The sequence below is a fragment of the Dasypus novemcinctus genome, chromosome X, assembly GCF_030445035.2.
Source record: "Dasypus novemcinctus isolate mDasNov1 chromosome X, mDasNov1.1.hap2, whole genome shotgun sequence".
Taxonomy (NCBI): Eukaryota; Metazoa; Chordata; class Mammalia; order Cingulata; family Dasypodidae; genus Dasypus; species Dasypus novemcinctus.
The window spans coordinates 91,072,406-91,094,598 of NC_080704.1; the positions used below are offsets into that span (position 1 = coordinate 91,072,406).

Genomic DNA, 22,193 nt, shown 5'->3' on the forward strand with positions numbered 1-22,193 from the left:
CTTGAAGATGTTACTTCAATTAAAATGTAGCCCAGTTGAATCAGGTTGGGCTTTAGATCAGATTACTGGAGTCTTTTATAAGCAGAATGAAATTTGGACATAGAGAAGAAGAAAGCCATGAGAATAAGTCAGAAGTCAGTGAAACTCAGAGGAGAAAGGAGAAGACGTTGTGCACACTGTTATATGACAGAAAAGCCAAGTACAAAGAATCACTGGCAGTGAGACCCAGAATTCCACAGTCTTAAATAAGAAAGCATAGCCTGACAGATGCCTTGATTTTAGACTTCTAGTCTCAAAACTGCGCCAATAAATTCATGTTGTTTACAGCAAATCCGTTTAATGGTATTTGCTGAGCCTTCACCCCGTGGCCCCAGGCCTTTCTCCTGTAGCCAAGAAGGTGGGGCAGTGGTCACCGGCACCCAGCGTGGAGGATGGAGTGAGTCGCTGGCCTAGCAGCTCTTCCTGCTTCCTGTGAGACCAGAGTGTGGCTCTCAAGGTGAAGGACAGTCAAAGGATGGCAGCTTGCAGCAAGGGCATGAAGCTCTTTAGTTGGGACAGGGGTGCTGCAAAGGCTTCCTTGTACTATCGTTCTCCTGTCAAGACCAGCCTTTCTATTCCTAGCCCACCATGGCAGTGCCATCTGGACCCTGGATCTAGAGCTCAGGCTCACTTATCACTTCCTCCATGGGGTTCAGGACCTCTGTTTGGCCTCATGGGTTGGACTGCTGTGTAGGGCAACTGGTGTCCTGCTTCCTGCTGTCTCCTCTTCTTAGCCCTTTACCATGACTGACAGCCACCTGTCCCACTCCCTGTGGCTACCCCGTTAATAGCTGGCTTGGTTGTGGTCCAGGTTGAGTGAACATCCCTTTTCTCTGCCTGCTCTCCAACAATCCAGGCCCAATGAACAGGACCCCATCTTTGGGTTTGAAAGACCAAAGATGGGGAAGTGAGAAGAGGCAGAAGCCTAAGGAACAAGCCTCTCCTGCCAGCCAGCATCCTCCTTCCTGCAAGTGGTCCAGGGTTAGGGGGACCCTCCAGACACCTGCCTCCCTTCTGCCCCATCTGCCCCTGGCTTCTGTCTTCATATTGCCTTCGGGACAGATGCTTGCTGGGCTACAAGTTATGAAACTAAGTGACTAGTATTTAATGCTGATTTAGATGGTGTCCTATTCATATTATTCCAGGGGTTCTCATACAGGATAAAGGATACCCTTTCTCATGTACAACATCAAATTCTATCCCCAGTATGGGTCAGATTTGCTGTATTTATTTTTGTGTATTCCGTAAGCTTACATGTCCAAGATCGTGTTTAAAGTTTTCAGATGCCTTCCAGACTTCTTGAGATAAAGGGTTTCCTATTAAAAAACACACACACTCACCCCAAAAAATAAAAATAAGACAATTTTTGGTACTAGAAATTGGGATGCTGCTATGACAAATACCAATAAATGTGGAAACGGGTTTGGAATTGTGTAATGGGTAGAGGCTGGAAGGACTGTGAGATGTTTGATAGAAAAATCTTATATTGCTTTGAAGACACTGTTGTTAGCAATATAGGTGGTAAAGGCACTTCCAATGGGGTTTTAGGAGGAAATGATGAATGTTTTATTGGAAACTGATAGAAAGATGGTTGTTTTTACAAAATTTCAGAAAACTTGGTAAAATTGTCTTCTGATGGTTGAAGAGCAGAATTTGAAAATTTAGCTGAGATTTCCAAACTAAGTGGAAAAGATACATGGTTTCTTCTTCCAGCTTATAGTAAAATTCAAGAAGAAAGGGAGGAACTTAGAATTAAACACTTAAGCACAAATAAACCAGAAATTGATGATTTTGAAAATCCTTGCCTATTCATGGAGCATGCTCTGAGACCGAGACCAGAGCTGCTCTGTATAAGGGACCTTTCTGAACTTTCGAGAAATGAGTCCCCAAAGGACAGAGCACCATATGAGGGTTTAACTAAACAACCATTTACTAAAGAGGGTGTGGCTGACCATGAATCCAGCCACCCATTTCAGTGGAAGTCAGGATTGGAAACATGGTTATCTAGGAAGAATCTGAGGAAAGTTATTTTGTCTGATGGTATTCACCTCCTTGAACTGTATGAAAAACTGATAAGGATTTTGCAAAATTTGAATGAGCAGACTACTGCAAACCTCTACTGAAAAGGATAAAGAAGAGACAAAATGAAGGAAGTATGACTTCAAGGGCAGAACCATGGAAGCAAGTGTGAACTGAAAAGATCTCAGGCCAAGTGACTGTTCCTTTGGGCCTTGTGACAACCAAAAATGACTCCAGACTTTGAAAAATGCCTCCATTTCACGCTAGTTGAAAATTCCTGAATTATGGTTTAGGTTCTTAGTTTTAGACTGTAATATGCCTGTAACACCTATCCTACCTACACAGATGATGCTCTGCTGTAGAAGGTAGGAAATTTAAAATGATAGTCCCTATTCTGATGGAGTTTAATGTATTTTAAACACTAAAAGACACTTCCAAGAAATTATAAATAATGATAATTCTTATAGAGGAAGCTGTCACATATTGTCTTGTTTACTCTTACTCCTAGCATCAAGAACAGTGTTCGGCACCTAATAGGTGCTCAAAGAATATTTGTGGAATAAATGAATAAATTTACCTTAATTATGTTCTTTTCCCCCAGACTTAAAATCCTGTTCATATTTTCTAAGTCTGGGTCCAACAAATGACAATATATTTTAACCCTTAAATACTTGAAACTAAAACAACTGATGTCCCTCCATTACACAGCATTTTATGATAAGATTTCAATCTAGCTGAAGGGCTTCTTTCCTTCACATGAATCCAAAGACTGACACGAGTTATTTTAGTTTCTTTAATGAAAGTCAGTAAAAATAATTCCTGCATGACTGCTGGATTTCTTAATGTAACATTTTTGAGGTTACTTCCAAGTGGTCAAGTGTAAATATGATGTCTATAGTTTGTTTACCTTGATTTGCTTATTGGACATGTGTTTTAGCATGGAATTAAGGTCAAGAACCACTTAGTTTCATTTTAGAATAGTGAGCTTAGAAAATATAGGAGGCTTCTCATACATGCCTGCTGTTTAGGATTCATTCTTTGGCAACATCCTAGTATACAAAGAAATGCCTTGAATCAATCTTTGCTGAGATTCCAGTGGCACTAAACAATTCTTTGTTAAATGAAACCCTAAATAAGAAGGCAGTACATATTCTGATATTTCTTGACATGGAGTCCAAACTTTTACGGCCATTAATAGCTTGAGATCCCTAAACTTTACACTTCCAGTTGCCCCAAGAGTCAGGAACTGTAAGTGTCAGAAAGAATCCTGTATGTTGGTCGGAAGGAGAGAGACTGAAAAAGATGCCAACCCACTTAAATACAAATGTTGGGGTCACTATCAAAAGCAAGATTCACACAGGCTCTGAGCAGAAGACATTTTATGCATGTAGAGAGGAGACAGAGCAAGGTCAGTTTCACCAGTGGTTGTAGGTTTCAACCTGTGATTGACGGATGCAAGTGCTCTAAGCATAGCACCCATCACTTGTGTTTGTGTGCCATAAGAGGAAGACCTGCTCCCTCCTTGCCAGGGACAGATACCCTACTGTGCTGTGAGCTGGATGCCCTAAAATATGCGAGTGGAGTTAGACTCTCTAGTGAATAAATACATATGCTCCATATGCTCAGGACAATAGGAAAATGAATGTACTGTAAGTCCCCTTATCTTCTAGGCGATTGTGTTTTATAATGCCAAGGTGACACACCTGGTCCTGAGCACAGGCTATATTTGTGGGTCCCAGGGAAAGGAGGGAAGACGATATTTGGAACTGCCTCCAGTGGATGATATTTTTGTGGGGTCATCTCCAAAGAAGCCCCCAATTTATGAATGCTTTCTACTTCTAATTAATCAGCCCAAATGCCAAATTTATGTCTGTGTGTTTAAAATGAAACAAATCCAGTCCAGGTATATTTACAAAGGCTGTGTTTTCCAACTATGTTTGATATTGATTATATGGCACAGTCAATTTCACCAATTCTGTTAGTTACTTTTGGAGAATGCATGATGGCTTAGAAGAGGATAGTGTGAAGCCCAACTAAATTCAATCCTGTGAAGCTTTTCTTGGATCCATGGGTCAAAACGTCTTAGTGGTTTGGTTGCTTTTGTGATCATTTCTCAAGAATACCTCGTATACTTCCTCTAAACAAAGCACAAGTTCACTATTCTTATGGTCTTGGTAAAATCTAAGGACTATCTGTTCTGCCTTTGGGATCTGGGGACATGTCTAAGTTCATGAATAATGGAATAGAAATTATGTATAACTGTCACAGAAGCCTCCCACCAGAAATAAGCATCCTGGGAAATAGTTGGCTTCTTTGGGCTGTTGGAGGATCTGCTTTCCTTATGGCAGATTTAAAATTTATGTGATATGGAATAAGCCATTTTATAGTTTCTGCACCATGGAATAGTATCCTTTCCACAACCCATTTAATGGGATGCCAAAAACCTTGCTTCTTTACTGCTTTTAACAGAATTCAAGAATTATGGAAATTAGTTAGCCTGTCTGCCCCAAAGATGTATCTGATCCTGTAAACCAGGACATCTTTATAAATTTCCTGTCTTCTTTCCTTTGTTGGCTGCATATTGCTCATTTTTCTTGCTTTCTTCTCACCAAGGACTATGATGCCTTCTTTGAAGCCAGAGAAAATAATGCAGTGTATGCATTTTTAGGCTTGACAGCACCTCCTGGTTCAAAGGTATGATTCCTTTTTGTTTTCTGGATTATAGGTTATTTAAAAAAAAACGATTTTATTGATACATATTAATAAAGCATAAATCCATCCAAAGTATACAATCAATGGCATTCGGTATAATCACATATTTGTGCATCTGTCACTTCAGTCATTCTTAGAACACTTTCATTATTCCAATAATAATAATAATAAACAAAAAACAAGCGAAATTTTCATTCTCCCTGATTCCCCTGCTATACATAGCTATCCTTTTTCCTTCTCTCTAGTATATTTGTAATTATTAATATATTCTATAAAAACAGTCTTATATATGCAGTATCACCCGTATTTGTGTTTTTCATGAGGTTTTACTATCTTATACAGTCCCAATTAACAGTTTTTAGCTTTCCTTCTAGTAATATACATGACCTTATTGTTACTGGGTTTTTTATTAGTAAGATTTCCTCCTTTATTAAGCCAGATGCAGTGCCACATAGCTAAATGTCAAAGCCTAGCTCTGCACAAAGTTAATCTCTAATAGTGCAGATAAATGTGCATAATCAAATACATAAAGCATGTGCAAAGGTGGTAGATGGAGTGACTTTCCTGTTAAGATGCCCAAGGCAGAAAATATCTCATTGGCCCATTTACAAATAAGTAGTTAGAAATTTTAAATAATTCATTATAGCTGTTGTCTTCCATGGTTCTACATTCAAAGCAAGCATCTCAATTCATGGTAATTTCCTTGGCAGCATTTATTTTCTTTGTGTGAGAGCAAATGCTGAAGTAGTCCATCACGTTAACTAGAGCATTTGAGTTGCAAAACTCGTCGCTATAGGCTGGCTGAATTTGGAGCTTTGTTCATGCCAACAAAAAAACTAATCTTTCAAGCGGCAGTGTTCCCAGGGCAGACCAAAGAAAGGAAGGAAACTAAGATAAAATTACCTATCTAATGAAAAGTCTCAAAGTTATGGACTTCAAATATATTTTTTCCTTTTTACAGTTCATGATCTTCCTGCAGTGTGGCTGAATTTGTCCCCTGCTCTATTGTTTTATGTTTTGCTCTAAGCAACGGTGTTTATGTTAAACAGATTATTCAACCTCTGACTTCTTCAATTTTGAGAGTCTGGATAATCGTACATGCTTTCACTAGCATTTGTCTGTGTCACTGTGAAATTCTGTTTCCTTGCCAAACTTTCTTTTTCCATGGATATAAAATGATTATTTTAGCCTTTGCATGGTTTAGGTAAGGCATTTTGTTTAAATAAGCTTGTAAGACCCAAGTTAAGCTAGTTAGTCATTGCATTTAAGAGGAATTCTGAAAGAAAGGACAGTGTGTTACTGTGGCTGATGACTTCCTCCTCTTAATTTAAAATTAAAAGTCAGTCATTAATTTATTCATTTAACAAGTATTTATTGAATGTTCAGCACTAATTTGATGTTTATGGTGGGGAAAATGCAGAAAATGCAGCATGATCCCTACCTTTAAAATGTTTATAACCTTGCAAGGGGCATATTTATAGATAATTACACAAAAAATATTTCTACACATAATTATAATTCAAGATATAATATGGTAAATTCTATAAGAATTATATGTATAAAGTGTTGTAGGAATCCAGAGGAAGAAATCATAAATTCCCCCTAAAGAGGTTGAAGAAGTTTTCAGAGAAGAGTGGCATTTGAGCTGTTAGGTATTCAAAAATACAGAAGTGACATTAAGACATCTTTCACAGGGGCAGCCATGGGGACCACATCATTAGGGTGTGGCTTCAAATTATGATCTGTTTGGGGAGCATTGGGTAGTGCAGCATGGCTCCAGAATACTACATATTAAATTGGGGAGTATTTGCATTGGAAGATGAAATTAGCTAGGTAGGTTGGGGCCAGATTATGAATGTTATGCTAGATAGCTTTGGTTTTATCTTTTAGTCATCCAAAAGTTATAGTGGGGAATAGGGGAGGACAATGATATGATTATCATTGGGTGGGATTTGATCTATTCCTTGAGAAAGTAAATTTGGCATCTGTAGGGATTGTGAAACATTGAGGAGATGAAATAGACAGACCCATTAGAGGATACCTTAAGATTTCAGACCAGCGACAGAGAGGACAAGAGACAGCAGGGACCTAAAGTGGAACTACAGCCTTGGAAAGGAAAAGACAGATTCAAGAGACACAGAAAAACCACATGTGATAGGGTGTAGCAACTAATGCTTGTGTATGTAAAGAACTGGGAGTTATTGAAGCTATTTCTAGGACCTTTAACCTAAATGATTGGAAAAGGAAACACAAGTCATGGAGGAATCAAAAAAAGCAAGTGTTCCAGGGTATGGTTTAGTCTTGGGAAGCAAGGACCCGTGCAGTCTTCTTATGTGACAGAACAGAATGATGAAAGAAGACATTTTAATGTATGGGGAAGTTAGGGAAATTCACATTGTAAAATGTTCACCTTCATTTTTAGTAGAAAGAAGGGTCATCTGCTAGGAGTGAGGGCAAGTTAAGACATTAGAACCTTGAGAAGAATTAAAAAGATTTCCTTGATGAGAAGAGGCTAAACAATCAGGGATAATGAATGGAGGCACAGCTGAGCAAGAAGGAGGGCCCAACCAAAGGTTAGAATTAATGAGCCCATAGTGGAGCTAGTAAGCTTTGTTATAAAATATTTGCTATCATGGTTTAATCCTGAAAGTAGAAATAGTGGATATCAAGGATTGGTCCAGAGGGAGCTGAAAGATTGGGATAACAAAAAGAGGTCTGTAGGTAACAATGGAAATAAAAAGTAGATTAGTGTTAGGAAAATTTTGAATGTAGTTCTTGCAATAGGTTTTCTAAGACTAAAATTGATAAATTTGATATCAGAATGATGAGATTTCTGTGTCTCAGCTCAACTTTCAGTGTTTTTTTCTCTTTAATATAATAATACAATTAACCTTCAGTAAAACATTGAGGGGAGCCAATGTCACTCAATGGCTGAGTGCCAGCTTACAATTTACAAGGTCCTGGGTTCAATCCCCAGCCCCGGTAACTCCAAAAAAATAAAGGGGGAGGCAGAGGTGACTCAAGTGATAAGGCCTCTGCCTAACATGTGGGAGGACCTGGGTTCAATTCCTGGGGCCTCCTGGTGAAAAAGGAGAAGAGAAAGCATGCCTGCGCCATGAGCCAGTGGCGTGTGGTAAGCCATGTGCCTGCATGGTGAACCAAGTGCCCATGCGGTGATACATGTGCCCACGTGGCAAGCTGAGTGCCCATGTGGGTGCCCACGTGACAAGCCAAGTGCCTGCATGAGTGCCCAATGTGGCAGGCCATGTGCTTGCATGGTGAGCCAGTACCTGCATGGGAAACCAGTACCTGTGTGGTGAATTGAGGGCCCATGGGGTAAACCAGTGCCCACACAAGTGAGTCTTGCAGCAAAATGATGACACAATAAAAGAGAGACGAAGGGGAGAGTCAAGGTGAAGTGCAGCAGAAACCAGGAACTGGGGTGGTGCAATTGACCTGGAACCTCTCTCCACAACAAAGGTCCCCAGGATTGAATCCCAGTGCATCCTAGAAGAGAAAAATGAGAAGAGAAGACAAAAAAAGAAACAGATAAAGAAGATCACACAATGAATGGACACAGATAGCAAAAACAGCAGGGCAGGGGAGGGGGATAGGAAGGAAAAAAAAGGCAGTATCTGCAAAGCACAATAAAGTGAAGTACACCTGCACTGTGCTATAGTTTAAAAAAAAAAGAAAACATTGGCTGAGCAATTAGTACACAAAAAGAAATACAGCTATAGCTAGTCAAGCAACATTGGAAAAATACACTGATAAAAGAAATATGATAACAAGAGGTATTATTATCATCTATGAAATTAACAAAGATACAACAAAATGAGAATACCCAGTGATGAGCAGGGTACATCGAAACAGATGCTCTCATATATTACTGGGGGTAGTATAATTTGATACTCCTTTTTGAAAACCAGAATGGCAAATATATACAAAGAATCACAAGAATGAATATACTTTTTGACCCAGTAATTTCACTTTAGACTAAAGAAAATAATCCTACATATGGAAAAAGCTTTATGGATAATAAGAATGACTCAAAAGGTCATTTATAATATTAAATCTTTGGAAACATTTAAAAGTCTAATAGGTTCATCCAAATTAATTAATCCACTGAATGAGCTCTACAAATAAAATCATGAATCGAATTATTATGTATAACCCCAGAAACAAAAAAGAGAAAAGCAAAACAAACTCTGAAACTTTGGAAACAAGTTAAATGTCCAACTGTAGGATCAATAAAAATAGCTCATTCACTAAATGAACTCCTGTGCTGTCATTAAAAATGATAGTTTTTGAAATAATGTTAAAATGAGCTACAGAATTGTTTTTATACCTTAATTAATATTTTTTGTCTTTATATTTTAATGTTACATTCAAAAAATATGAGGTCCCCATATACCCTCCACCCCACTCACCCAACTCCTCCTCCCATAAAAACAACTTCCTCCATCATCATGAAACATTTGGTGCATTTGGTGAATACATCTCTGAGCACCGCTGCACCTCATGGTCAGTGGTCGACACCATAGCCCACACTCTTCCACAGTCCACCCAGTGGGCCATGGGAGGACATACAATGTCTGGAAATTGTCCCTGCAGTTCTAGGCCTTGTTCTTATTTCAGGTGTACTGGCTCACAAGCATAGTCATTAATATCAAGGGCTCATTGTTGGACCTTCCTTCTTTTTTCGTCTTTGTCATTGAACTTGGGGGATTGTTGCTGTTCCTTTAGGGACTGTGATAGAGCTCCCCTGGCTGGGAACACAGCACTCCTTCAGGTGTTTTTAATTGTAACCACTGTGAAAATATCCAAACATTTTTATTTACCCTGGATATATGCCCTGTAGAACTACATGCCAATCATGTGTCCCCTGTCAATAACATCCCACACCAGTATTCCTCCCATCATTATTGAACCTGTCTGTGATCCAAACTTCTTCAAAAGTGAAGCCCAATATCCATTTACAGTAAAATGGAATATAGTGATGATTTTAAAGGTTAAATATAGAATACATATTAATTTAGAAAAATTAAGGTAAAAATAAATTGGGGTATCAAAAAATTAAAACATTAAAAAGCATTGTTTTTGATGCTTTGCCATCTATCACTGCAAGAAATGAGGACCTGTATGCAAATTGCCAAGGCAACTACTTCCGTCTTTTCTTCAGTGTCTACGTCTTTTTTTCTTTCCTAAATTTTAAGCTTATCTTCACAAAAGTTTTAGATCACGGTAATTCATATATACAATATACAATACTCCCACATATCCAATAAAAATCCCTTTCCCTTGCACAGCAATAATCTTTTTACATATTCATACTGTATTTACTGAAACTGATGTACAGATATTGAGACAATTGCTTTCAAACACGTTAACATTTGGGTTTTCATTGTGGTTTATGTTTTAGACTATACAATTTTTTAAATTTTTAGTTATCTTATATTTTAGATTATGATTTACATTTTAGCCTTTCAGCCCCTATATATTTTTGGTGTAATTTAACACGTCATATCCATCCTTGCGTAATCTTGTGGAACACTTCTATTGCCCACATGGTTACATTGATTCCATCTATTCAACACATCTTGCCCCCTCCCCTTAGGGCCCATAGTGACAGTCAATCTTCATTACTTAAAGGGCCATGTTCAGAGATACCTGCAACATTGCTGAGGGTTTGACATGCTCAACTGCCCTAATGCACTGGAAGCCACCATTTCTCCCGAGAGATACATTTCCCTCTATTTGAGAACTTCAGTCCTCCCCAGGATGTGGTGTACCTTTACTCATATTACATGGATCTCTTTCCAGTGATATAACCCAGTATGGCAAAATGAGCATGCACATACTCCCTAGGAGCCTGTCCTGTGTCAGATTATCCCCTGTAAGCATCTTAACCAGGGAACCATCCTTATTATATATATTTTTTATTTTTTTCCAAATTCTACTCAGTTTGTTCATTTTTTTTTAAAATAATACATTAAAAAAATATTAGGTCCTCATTCACCCCCACCGCCCCCACCCCACCACTCCCCCCACAGTCACACTCTCCCCCATCATCATGAAACATCCATTGCATCTGGTGAGTACATCTCTGGGCATCACTGCACCCCATGGCCTGTGGTCCACACCATAGCCAACACTCTCCCACGTTCCATCCAGTGGGCCATGGGAGGACATACAGTGTCCGGCAATTGTACCTGGAGCACCACCCAGGACAATTCCAAGTCCCGAAAATGCCTCCACATCTCATCTCTTCCTCCCATGCCCCACACCCAGCAGCCACCATGGCCACTTTTTCCACACCAATGCCACATTTTCTTGATTACTAACCACAATAGTTCATGAATAGGATATCATTAAGTCCACTCTAATCCTTACTGTATTCCTCCTTCCTGTGGACCCCGGCTTAGCTGTGTCCACTCCACATCTATGTCAAGAAGGGGCTTAGATTCCACATGGATACTGGATGCAATCCTCCTGCTTTCAGTTGTAGGCACTCTAGGTTCCATGGTGTGGTGGTTGGCATTCTTCAACTCCATGTTAGCTGAGTGGGGTAAGTCCAATAATTCAGAGTGTAGGAGCTGAAGTCTGTTGAGGCATAGGGCCTGGCTATCACATTGTCAGTCCAGAGATTCAGATCCCCTAGATATATCTTAAACCCCAGCACCAACTACAATTCCAGTAAAGTAACAGGAAAGGCTTGGGAAAAGAGATCTTATCTGAGTCCAGCTCCATCACGCAGAAACACCAACTCGAAAGAAGGGCCAACTGACATGGCAGTGAACTCCCATCTGCCATGGCCATAAAACCTGTGGGTCTCTTTAGTTCTCAAAAGAACCAAAACCTGGGGTTATATCTACTTTATCTGTCTCTGAGACTCTGCTCAGGTGTGCATAAGGGCAATCCTTCTGACAACCTCCAGACTCTTTTTTAGAGACTCACAGCCATATAAACTCATTTTTCCTTTCCATTTCCCCCTTACTTTAGGTCAAACACCATTTTTAACTCCTGTTCTTATATGTAGACAGGGATATTCTGCTGGTCCGCGTTGAACCTTTAATTCAAGGTCATTTTCTAGTTACATACATACTTGATATTGATCCCTTGGTGCCAGGGAGACTCATCCCTAGGTGTCATGTCCCACGCGGGGGGGAAGGCAGTGCATTTACATGCTGAGTTTGGCTTCCAGACTGACCACATTTGAGTAACACGGAGGCTGTCAGGAAGGAACTCCTAGGCACAGTGCTGCTCTAGGCCTTGTTCTTATTTCAGGTGTATAGGCTCACAAGCATAGTCATTAGTATCAGGGGGTCACTGTTGGACCCTCATTCCTTTCTGGTCCTTGCCATTGCACCCAGGGGACTGCCGCTTCTCCCCTAGGGACCAGGACTGAGCCCCCCCCCACCAGGAACCCAGTACCCCCCAGCTGTTGTTTTTAATTGTTTCCACTATGAGTATATCCAAACATTTCCATGCACCCTGGACACATGCCCTGTATAACTCCCTGTCAACCATATGTCCCCTGTCAATAACATCCCATACCAGTATTCCTCCGCTGCCATTGTTGAAACACTCTGTGATCCAAAACTTCCTGAAAAGTGAAGCCCAGTATAATGTCAGGTTCCCTTACTAGTAAAATGGAATATAGCAATGAGTTTAAAGGTTAGATATAGAATACATATTGATTTGGAAAAATTCTACATCCTATCTTTTTCTTTTCTTTTTTCCTAATTATTGAGCTTCACTTCACAAGAGCCATAGATCACATTAATTCATTTTTACAATATTCAGTACTCCCACATATCTAATATAAAATCTTTTCCCTTCCACAGCGATACTCTTTTATTCATATCATGTTTACTGAAACTGATGTACAGATATTGAGACAATAGCTTTCAAACAAGGTAACATTTGTGTTTACTTTGTGGTTTATACTTTAGGCTATACAGTTTTCTAAGTTTTTAGTTATCCTATGTTTTACATTATAGTTTACATTATTAGTTTGTCGCCCCCCATATGTTTTTGGTGTAATATCACATGTTTTATATCTATCCTTGTGTACTCTTGTGAAACACATCTATTGCCCTCACAGTTACGTTGGTTCCATCTATTCAATGTCTATTTCCCCCTCCCCTGGGGGCCCACAGTGACAGTCAATGTTCATTTCTTGAGTAGCCATGTTCAGAGATACTTGCAACAGTGTTGAGGGCTTGACTTGCTCAACTGCCCTAATGCTCTAATGCCCTGGGAGCCACCATTTCTCTTAAGAGATACAGTTTCCTCTATTTGATGATATTAGTCCTCCCCAGGATGTGGGTCTACCTTCACTCAATATATGGGTCTCTACCCAATGGTATAACCCACTCTGGCAAAATGAGCATTCAGATATTCCCTAGGAGTCCGTCCTACATCAGATTATCCCCTTTAAGTATCTTAAACAGGTAACTTTCCTAATTATATTTTGAAAAGGTTTTCTCAGCATTATATTCTCAACCAACACCTGAGAATCTCCTATGTTCATATGTTGCCCCACCCTCCCCCCAATTTCTTGTGCAATATTACACATCCTCCCATCCCTAGTACCCCTCAAGCCTGCAACGCCCCACCCAAAGTTAACCATATGCCCCCGTTTTACCCCTTCCTTGTACAAATACTTTCCTCCAGCTTATCATAGATTTTACCCATGTAAGTGTCAGCTTACATCCTTCCTCTACCTCCCAATTTCCTTTAAGCCTATCATCCAGTCTCCAGCTCTCTGAGGCAGCTTGGTTTACTTATTTCATATCATTGAGGTCATGTAGTATTTGTCCTTCAATGCCTGGGTTGCTTCACTCGACATAAGGTTCTCAAGATTCATCCATGTTATCATGTATTTGTAGTGTATTCGTTCTTAAAGCTGAGTAATATTCCATTGTATGTATATACCACATTTTATTTATCCATTCATGCCTTGATGGGCATTTGGGTTGATTCCAACTTTTGGCAATAGTGAACACTGCTGCTATGAACATTTGTGTGCATATATCTGTTTGTGTCCTTGTTTTCAGTTCTACTGGGTATATACTCAGCAGTGGAATTGCCAGGTCATATTGCAAATCTATAGGTAGTTTTTTGAGAAACCGCCAAACTGTCCTCCAGAATGGCTGGATCCTTCTGCATTCCAAAGAGCAGTGGATGAGTGTTCCCATACATCCACATCCTCTCCAGCATTTGTAGACTTCTGTTTGTTTGTTTTTTTCATAGCTGCCAATCTTATGGGAGTAAGATGGCATCTCATTGTAGTTTTGGTTTGCATTTCCATGATAGCTAGAGATTTGGAGAATTTTTTCATGTGCTTTTTACACATTTGTATGTCTTCTTTGGAGTAGTGTCTGCTTGAATCTTTTTCCCATTTTTTAAATGGGTTGTTTGTCCTTTTATTTTCAAGATATAGGAGTTCTTTATATATGCAGGTTATAAGTCTCCTATCAGATATATGGTTACCAAATATTTTCTCCCATTGGGTAAGCTCTCTTTTCACTTTCTTGACAAACTCCTTTGAGGTGCAGAAGGCTTTGTTTTTGAGGAAGTCCCCTTTATCTGCTTGTTCTTTTGCGAGTCATGCTTTTGGTGTGACATTCATGAAGCCATTTCCTATTACAAGATCTTGTAGATTCTTTCCAAAGTCTTTATGGTCTTGGCTCTTATCTTTAGGTCTTTGATCCATCTTGAGTTGATTTTTGTATAAGGTGTGAGATTGTAATCCTTTCATTCTTTTACATATGGATATCCAGTTCTCCAGGCACCATTTGTTAAATAGGCCATTCTCTCTCAGTTGAGAGGGTTTGGTGTCTTTTTCGAATATTATATTACTATATATATGAGGATCTATATCGGAACTCTCAATTCGCTTCCATTGGTCTGTGTGTCTCTCCTTGTGCCAATACCATGTTGTTTTCACTACTGTAGCTTTGTAGTATGTTTTGCAGTCATTTAGTGTGATTCCTCCAATTTCACTTTTCTTTTTCAATATGTCTTTGGCTCTTCAGGGCCTCTTTCCTTTCCAACTAAATTTCATAGCTAGTTTTTTATTAGTTCCTTAGAGAAGGCTGTGTTTATTTTTATTGGGATTGCACTGAATGTGTAGATGAGTTTTGGTAGGAAAGATATCTGAATAATATTTAGTCTTCCTATCCATGTATAGGGAATATACTTTCATTTATTTAGGTCTTCTTTAATTTCATTGAACAGTGTTGTGTAGTTCTCTGTGTATATATTTTTTATATCTTTAGTTAAATTTATTCCTGGGTATTTGATTTTTTTATTCACTATTTTAAATGGTGTTTGTTTCTTAATTTCCTCCTGAGCTTACTCATTATTGGTGTACAGAAATGCTCCTGATTTTTGCTCATTGATCTTATAACATGAGACTTTAGTAAACTCATTTATGAGTTCTAGAAGCTTTGTTGTAGACCTCTCAGGTTTTCTATATAGGATCATATCATCTCCAAATAATGAAATTTTGGCTTCCTCTCCAATTTGAATACCTTTTATATCTGGTTCTTGCCTCAGTGCTCGAGCAAGTACTTCTAAGACTATGTTAAATAGAGGAGGTGATAGAGGTCATCCTTGACTTGTTCCTGATCTTTTTTTTAAATTTTTTTTCTTAATTTTTAAAATATTATATTCAAGAAATATGAAGTCCCCATATGCCCCCCACCCCCCTCATCCCACTCCTCCCCCCATAACAACTATCTCCTCCATCATCATGAGACATTCATTGCATTTGGTGAATACTTCTCTGAGCACCACTGCACCTCATGGTCAATGGTCCACTTCATAGCCCACACTCTCCCACATTCCTCCCAGTGGGCCCTTTGTTCCTGATCTTAGAGGGAAAATTTTAGGATTTCGCCTTTGTAAACGATGTTGGCTGTGGGTTTTTCAAATATACTCTTTATCATGTTCACAATGTTTCCTTGTATTCCAAACTTCTGCAGTGTTTTTATCAAAAAAGTGTGCTGTATTTTGTCAAATGCTTTTTCTGTATATCACATATCATCATGTGATTTTTTTTCCTTCAATGTGTTTATATGGTGTGTCTACATTGATTGATTTTCTTACGTTGAACCATCTTTGCATACAAGAATGAATCCCACTTGTTGATGGTGTATAATTCATTTCAAGTGTTGCTGAATATGGTTAGCAAGTATTTTGTTGAGGATTTTTCCATCTAGGATCATTAGAGAAATTGGTCTGTAATTTTCCTTTCTTGTGGTGTCTTTCTTTGGCTTTGGTACTAGGGAAATGTTGACATCATAGAATGAGTTAGGTAATGTTCCTTTTGTGTCTATTTTTTTGAAGAGTTTTAGCAATATTGGTGTCAGTTCTTTCCGGAATGTTTTATAGAATTCACCTTTGAAGCTGCCTGGAGTGGCTCTTCTTATTTGGGAGGTTTTTAATGACTGATTTTATCTCTTTACCTGTGATTGGTGTATTGAGATGGCCAATTTCTTCTTTCATCAATATAATCTGCTTATGTGTTTCTAAGAATTTGTCCATTTCCTCTGCATTGTCATTTTTATTGGAATATAGTTTTTCAAAATATCCTCTTATGATAGTCTTTATTTCTTTGTACTCAGTGGTGATATCTCTTTTCTCATTTCTTTTTTTGTGTATTTGCATCTTCTCTCTGTTTTTCTTTGTTAGTCATACTAAGGGTTTGTTAATTTTATTGGTCCTTATCTTGGTTATTTCTTTCTTTCTTCTTCTTGTGGGGTTATTTTGTTGTTTTTTTTTCTAATTCCTCCAAATGTGCAGTTAGTTCTTCAATTTTTGCTCTTTCTTCTTTTTTGATATATAAATTTATGGCTATAAATTTCCCTCTCAGTACTGCTTTTGCTGCATCCCATAAATTTTGGTATGTTGTCTTATCATTTTCATTAGTTTCAAAGTAGTTATTAATTTTTTTTGAGATTTCTTCTTTGACCCACTGTTTTTCTAAGATTGTGCTGTTTTATTTCCATATCTTGTTGTGAAATCTGGGCCTCTGGCCCTTGCAGATTTCCAGCTTCACTCCATTGTGGTAAAAGATATTATTTTGTTGCCTTGCATATGGTCTATCTTGGAGAATGATCCATGTGCACTTGAGAGAAATGTATATCCTGCTGTATTCTGATGTAATGATCTGTATATATCTATTAGATCCAGCTCCTGTAATATCCCATTCAAAGTTTTTGTTTCTTTATTGATTCTCTTTTGAGATGTTCTGTCAAAGTGGATCGTGGTGTATAAAAGTTTCCCACTATAATTGTAGGGTCACCTATTCTTTCACTTAGTTTTTCCAGGGTTTACCTCACATATTTGAAGGCGCCCTTGTTAAGAGCATAAATATTTATAATTTTTCGTTCTTCTTGAGAGATTATCCCTTTCACTAATATGTAGTATCCTTCTTTCTCTCTCACAATTGTTTCACACTTAAAGTATATTTTCTCTGAAATTATTATAGCTTGTCCTGCCTTTTTTTGGTTATTGTTTGCTTGTAAGATTTTTTTCCAACCATTCACTTTCAACCTCCTTGAATCCCTGGGTCTAAGATGTGTTTCTTGTAGACAGCATATTGATGGGTCTTATTTCTTTATCCAATCTTCCTGTCTGAATCTTCTGACAAGTGAGTTTAATCCATTGACATTCAGTGTTATTATTTTCAAGGAATTATTTATGTTATCTATATTTTGTTTGGACTTGTGCTTGTCATATTTTGTTTGTTTGTTTTCCTTCTCATTTTGTCTTTTTTGTTGCTCATACACTCTCCTCCAACTCTGCCTCTCCTGTTTTTTTCTCTCTTCCTGCAGAACTCCCTTTAGTATTTCTTGAAGGGCAGGGTTCTTGTTGGTATACTCTTAATTTCTGTTTACTGTGAATATTTTGAACTCTACATCATTTTTGAATGCTACCTTAGCTGGGTAGAGTATTCTTGTTGGAATTTTTTTTCTTTTAGTACCTTGACTGTATCATACCACTGCCTTCTTGCCTCCATGGTTTCAGATGAGAAATCAGCACTTAATCTTATGGAGCCTCCTTTGTATGTGATGGTTCTCTTTTCTCTTGCTGCTTTTAGAATTTTCTCTTTGCCTTGAGCATTGGATAATTTGACAAGTATATGTCCTGGGGTGGGCATGTTGGGATTTATGGTGTTTTGGGTGCCTTGTGCTTCCTGGACATGTACATCCATCTCCATCAGTGGATTTGGGAAGTTTTTACCCATTATTTCCTCCAACACCCCTTCTGAACCCTTTCCCTTCTCCTCTCATTCTGGGATGCCTATAATATATATGTTTGTGCATTTTGCATTGTCATTCAGGTCCCTAAGTCCCAGCTTGATTTTTTCTATCTTTTTATCTATCAGTTCTATTATCTGTTTGATTTGAGATGTACTGTCTTCCACATCACTAAATCTCTACTCTGTGTCTTCTAATCTGCTATTTGCCGAGAGTGTATTTTTGATTTCTTGAACTGTGGTGTTTATCACCATGATATCTGTTATCTTTTTTGTATGACTGCAATTTCTTCTGTATTCTCTCCAAGTGTTTTCTTCATGCTGTTAATCTCTTCCTTTTCTTCATTAAGTTGGTCTCTAATATATGTTTTGAGATCTTTAATTACTTGTCCGATGTTCTGCTACCCTTCCTGGTTTTTAGTTTGTTCATTGGATTCGGCTATGTTTTCCTGATTTTTTGTTTGGTTTGTAGTTTTTTTTGCTGTCTAGTCATCCTTTTATCTTGACAGGTTTAATTAGTTCCTTAGCTTCTTTGTCTAGTCTTGGGGATTAATTAGTTTTTGTTTGTATGCAACGTCTTCTCTTTGTCACTTTGTTCTTGTTACTCTGTTTTCTTGTTGCTGGCTAAGTTCTCTTTGAAAGAAAATATTAGGACCAGGGAAAGCAAAATGAGTAAGAAAAGAAAATGTATAAAGTAGTATTGGTAATAAATGTTAACAGAGCAACAATGTGAGATATAGGAGAATGGATATTAGACTCATGTAATTGTGTGGAGTTATAGCAGTAAGTCAATTATGTTTAATGAGACAGTCAAGTGAATATGGGGAGAAATATAGTATGAATTAAAAGGCCAGTGTTTCCCTGAGAGAGGGAAAGAGAAAAGAAAGACAATAATATCAAGAATGGAGAAAAGAAGAAAATAGAACAAAGGTATTAGAAATAAAAAGTCAGACAATTTGGGCACCAAAGAAAGGGAGGTGGAATGTAAGAGATACAGTAGATGATGGAGGATAGAAAGATGTGTGGAAAAGGGGATAGTGTATATGGCCAAAATCAATACACACAGAAAAGAGGAAATGGAGGATGAGGAAACACAGCAAATGTGAAGTGTTTCCTGCAGCACCTGTTATATAAACAAAATAAAATAAAAAGAAGAAAAAGGGAGAAAAGAAAAGAAAAGAGAAGAGGAAAAGGGGGCAATGAAAAGGGGAGTAGGCTTGCAAGAGAAAGAAAAAGAGAAAAAAAAACTAAAATGAAAAAGGTCCTTGGGGGATAAAATGGGAGAAAAGACCAGGAGACAATGCAATATTAGCAACCAGGAAAAAAAAAAAAGAACCAACATTTTATGCTAGGAATCCTCTTTGCAGTTAAATAATACGCTTAGGGATCTGACCTTTCCCGTTTCTCCCTTCCTTACTTCTTTCTCTCCCAGGGCAGCAGGAAAGCTGCCTGAAAGGTCCGGTAAGAGATTCAAGTAGGTCATTGTTGATCAAACTCAACACAGAAGACTATGTCTCTTTATTTCCAGTATGAGAGCACCTACACCTCACCAGAAACCGCAAATATGCTATTGGAAGCTTGGGTTGCACCCCCTACAGTTCCTCCCCCTTAGGTGTGCTAGGGGATGTTTGATTAATTTTCTGACTCCACCTTCTCCCAGACCAAGTTTCCTATCACAGGACGTTTATGTAAACTGGGCTTTCTCAGCGGATTTGCCTTTCCTTTCTTCCCAGACTCTCCCCAAGTCAGCTGGTACACTTCTCCAAGTTCAAATAGAGAAAAAAAAAACAACACAAAACGCAGAGGGTTAGGGTGTTCAAGGACCTGAGATGGATCTCAGGGCACAGTGGTTTCGGGGATGGGAAGTCCATGATATTGCAGACTCAAGGTGTGTGAGTCTCTGGAGCGTGTGTCACCAGGGTTTAGGGGACACAGACCTGGTAACCATGGAACTGGTTAACACAGGGCCTGGGAACACCGCAGCAGAACAGAGCCTTCAGGGATCACAGCAGCTGGGCCACCAGCCCTAGGGGGAGGGGTCCCACCCACAATTTCTGACCTCCGTGTCAGAAATACAAAATTTCACCTCTCACAAGAATCTCTTCTGTCACTGTCTCACCAAATCAACCTCCAGACACCTTCTACCCTGCAAGCCCCCGAAACAGCCCGCTGAGGTTTTGGGAACACCCCAGCACAGCAAAGATCCCAGGGATTGCCGCCAGCCCTAGGGGGAGGGGCTTCATCCACAACTTGTGACCTCCAGTGTCAGAAACCCAAAATTCCACCTCTCACAAGAATCTCCTCTATCACTGTCTCACCAAATCAACATCCAGACACCTCTCACCCTGCAAGCCCCCCAAACAGCCTGCTCAGAGTTTGGGAGCACCCCAGCACAACAAAGCCTTCAGGAATCACTGCAGCCAGGCCACCAGCCCCTGGGGGAACGGTCCTCCCCAGAACCTCTGACCTCTGTGCAAGACACCCAAAATTCTACCTCTTGCAATGATCTCCTCTATCACCATCCCACCAAATCGACATCCAGACACCTCCTGCCCTGCAAACACCCAAAACAGCCCAGTCCAGCAGGACTCCAACCCTACTCAGCTGCTTCTTTGCAGGACAGATTATGAGGTGCACTTTCTCAGTTGCCATCTTGCCCTGCCTTTTAGTATTCTAATTACACTAAAAAATCTGAGCATAGAACAAAAAAGAAACTGAAAGTAACTGTAGCCAATATACCTCTTTTCCCCTATTCTCCATTTTCAAGCCATTAGTATACTACTTATATTATTGAAAACTGTTGCACTGGAGGACAAAAGAGCCCTATGACCATTATAGCCATTAAGCAAGGGATCCTTCCATGGAAAACAATTTTATCTTCTTCTGTATTTTATATGTGCTTAAAACAAGGTTTACAAATTTACTATTTGTAAACAATAGTAAAAAATAGTAAATTTTACTATTATTTACTCTATTCTATCAATACAAAGGAGCGTTTCTTAGCACTGACATATCTTACTTTGCAGTGGATGTGATGATTTTGAGTTATGAAATAAAATAGCATATTTTTAATTAAAAAATAAGGCAGTGATATTTGTGTTAAGGGGAAAACAACCCCTCCAGAAAAGCTGTGTTGACTAATGTGTTGAGGGAATGCGCAATGCTGATTTGAAAATGTTCTCACTAGTTTTCTGTTGAACAGCCCTGTTTTAAGACAGAATACTTGAAGGCTGCCTCTGCCTGGAGATTTGAAGCAATCCTATTCCACTAAACTCATCCTATTCTTACTGCAGCTCTAAGAGAGACTGTATGTTAATAACACTGAGCTGTGGTATTAGTCTTAGTTACTAGAAAAAAGAAAAGAGGGGAAAAACAAGGAAAGAATGATGAAAGCCTGATATAATTCACATGCATCTCATTTTGTCTTCATATCATCCTTATGAGTTTCCTTATTACTATTTTACTGAAGAGGAAATTCATGTTCAGATAGTTTAATAATTTTCCCAAGGCTACAAAATAATTGAGTAGCAGAATTAGAATGGGAAAAGAGATTATCTGACTTAAAGCAAATGAAGTTATAGAAGGTGTTTATAGAGCTCACTGGCTGATTAGGTAACTCATGATTCTACAAATAATGACTACTTATTTAAAGGTGATAATAAGACATTTATTACAATTTACTATTATAAAGAATAAAAAGAATTACAAAAGTAAATTTATTTTTATTTTTATTAACAACTTTATTTCAAATTCACAAAAGAAAAAAGAAGAGAAAAAGGCAGCTCAACTAATTATGGAAATATTTCCCCTAAAAAGTTCTTCCTCGAGTACTATTATCTCATCCAGTTCTAACTGCTAACTCAGTTGTTTCTCTTGTGTTCAGAAAGATACACAGATGTACATAGATAAGTGAAATGACATAATCAAGGTCTTATTAATGAAAAAATGGGGAAAGGAAAATGGTAAATTGTATTCATATCTCACACTAATGAAAATTAGATAACAATAAAGATTATAGCAGAAATAAATTAAATGGAGAAAAAAAGAGAAAACCATCAGAACTAAAAGTTTTCCATATCTAACCCCTTTCCCCCTTACCCAGCAATGACCTTTTTACATGTTCATGTTCTATTTGCTGTAGCTGATGTAC

At 38.5% G+C, this 22,193-nt stretch overlaps 1 protein-coding gene across 3 annotated transcripts in view; it reads left to right on the forward strand.

The window, feature by feature from the left end:
* SH3BGRL (SH3 domain binding glutamate rich protein like) overlaps nt 1-22,193 on the forward strand; it is a 207,039-nt gene that overhangs the window by 153,758 nt on the left and 31,088 nt on the right. For 2 of the 3 annotated variants that reach the window (XM_058291478.2, XM_004450379.5), the window contains exon 3: nt 4,672-4,752. In XM_058291478.2, coding sequence (XP_058147461.1) covers nt 4,672-4,752 — 81 coding nt within the window. Of the gene's footprint in view, nt 1-4,671; nt 4,753-12,617; nt 12,690-22,193 lie in introns of all 3 variants that reach the window. The other variant, XM_071213115.1, reaches the window with a different exon arrangement.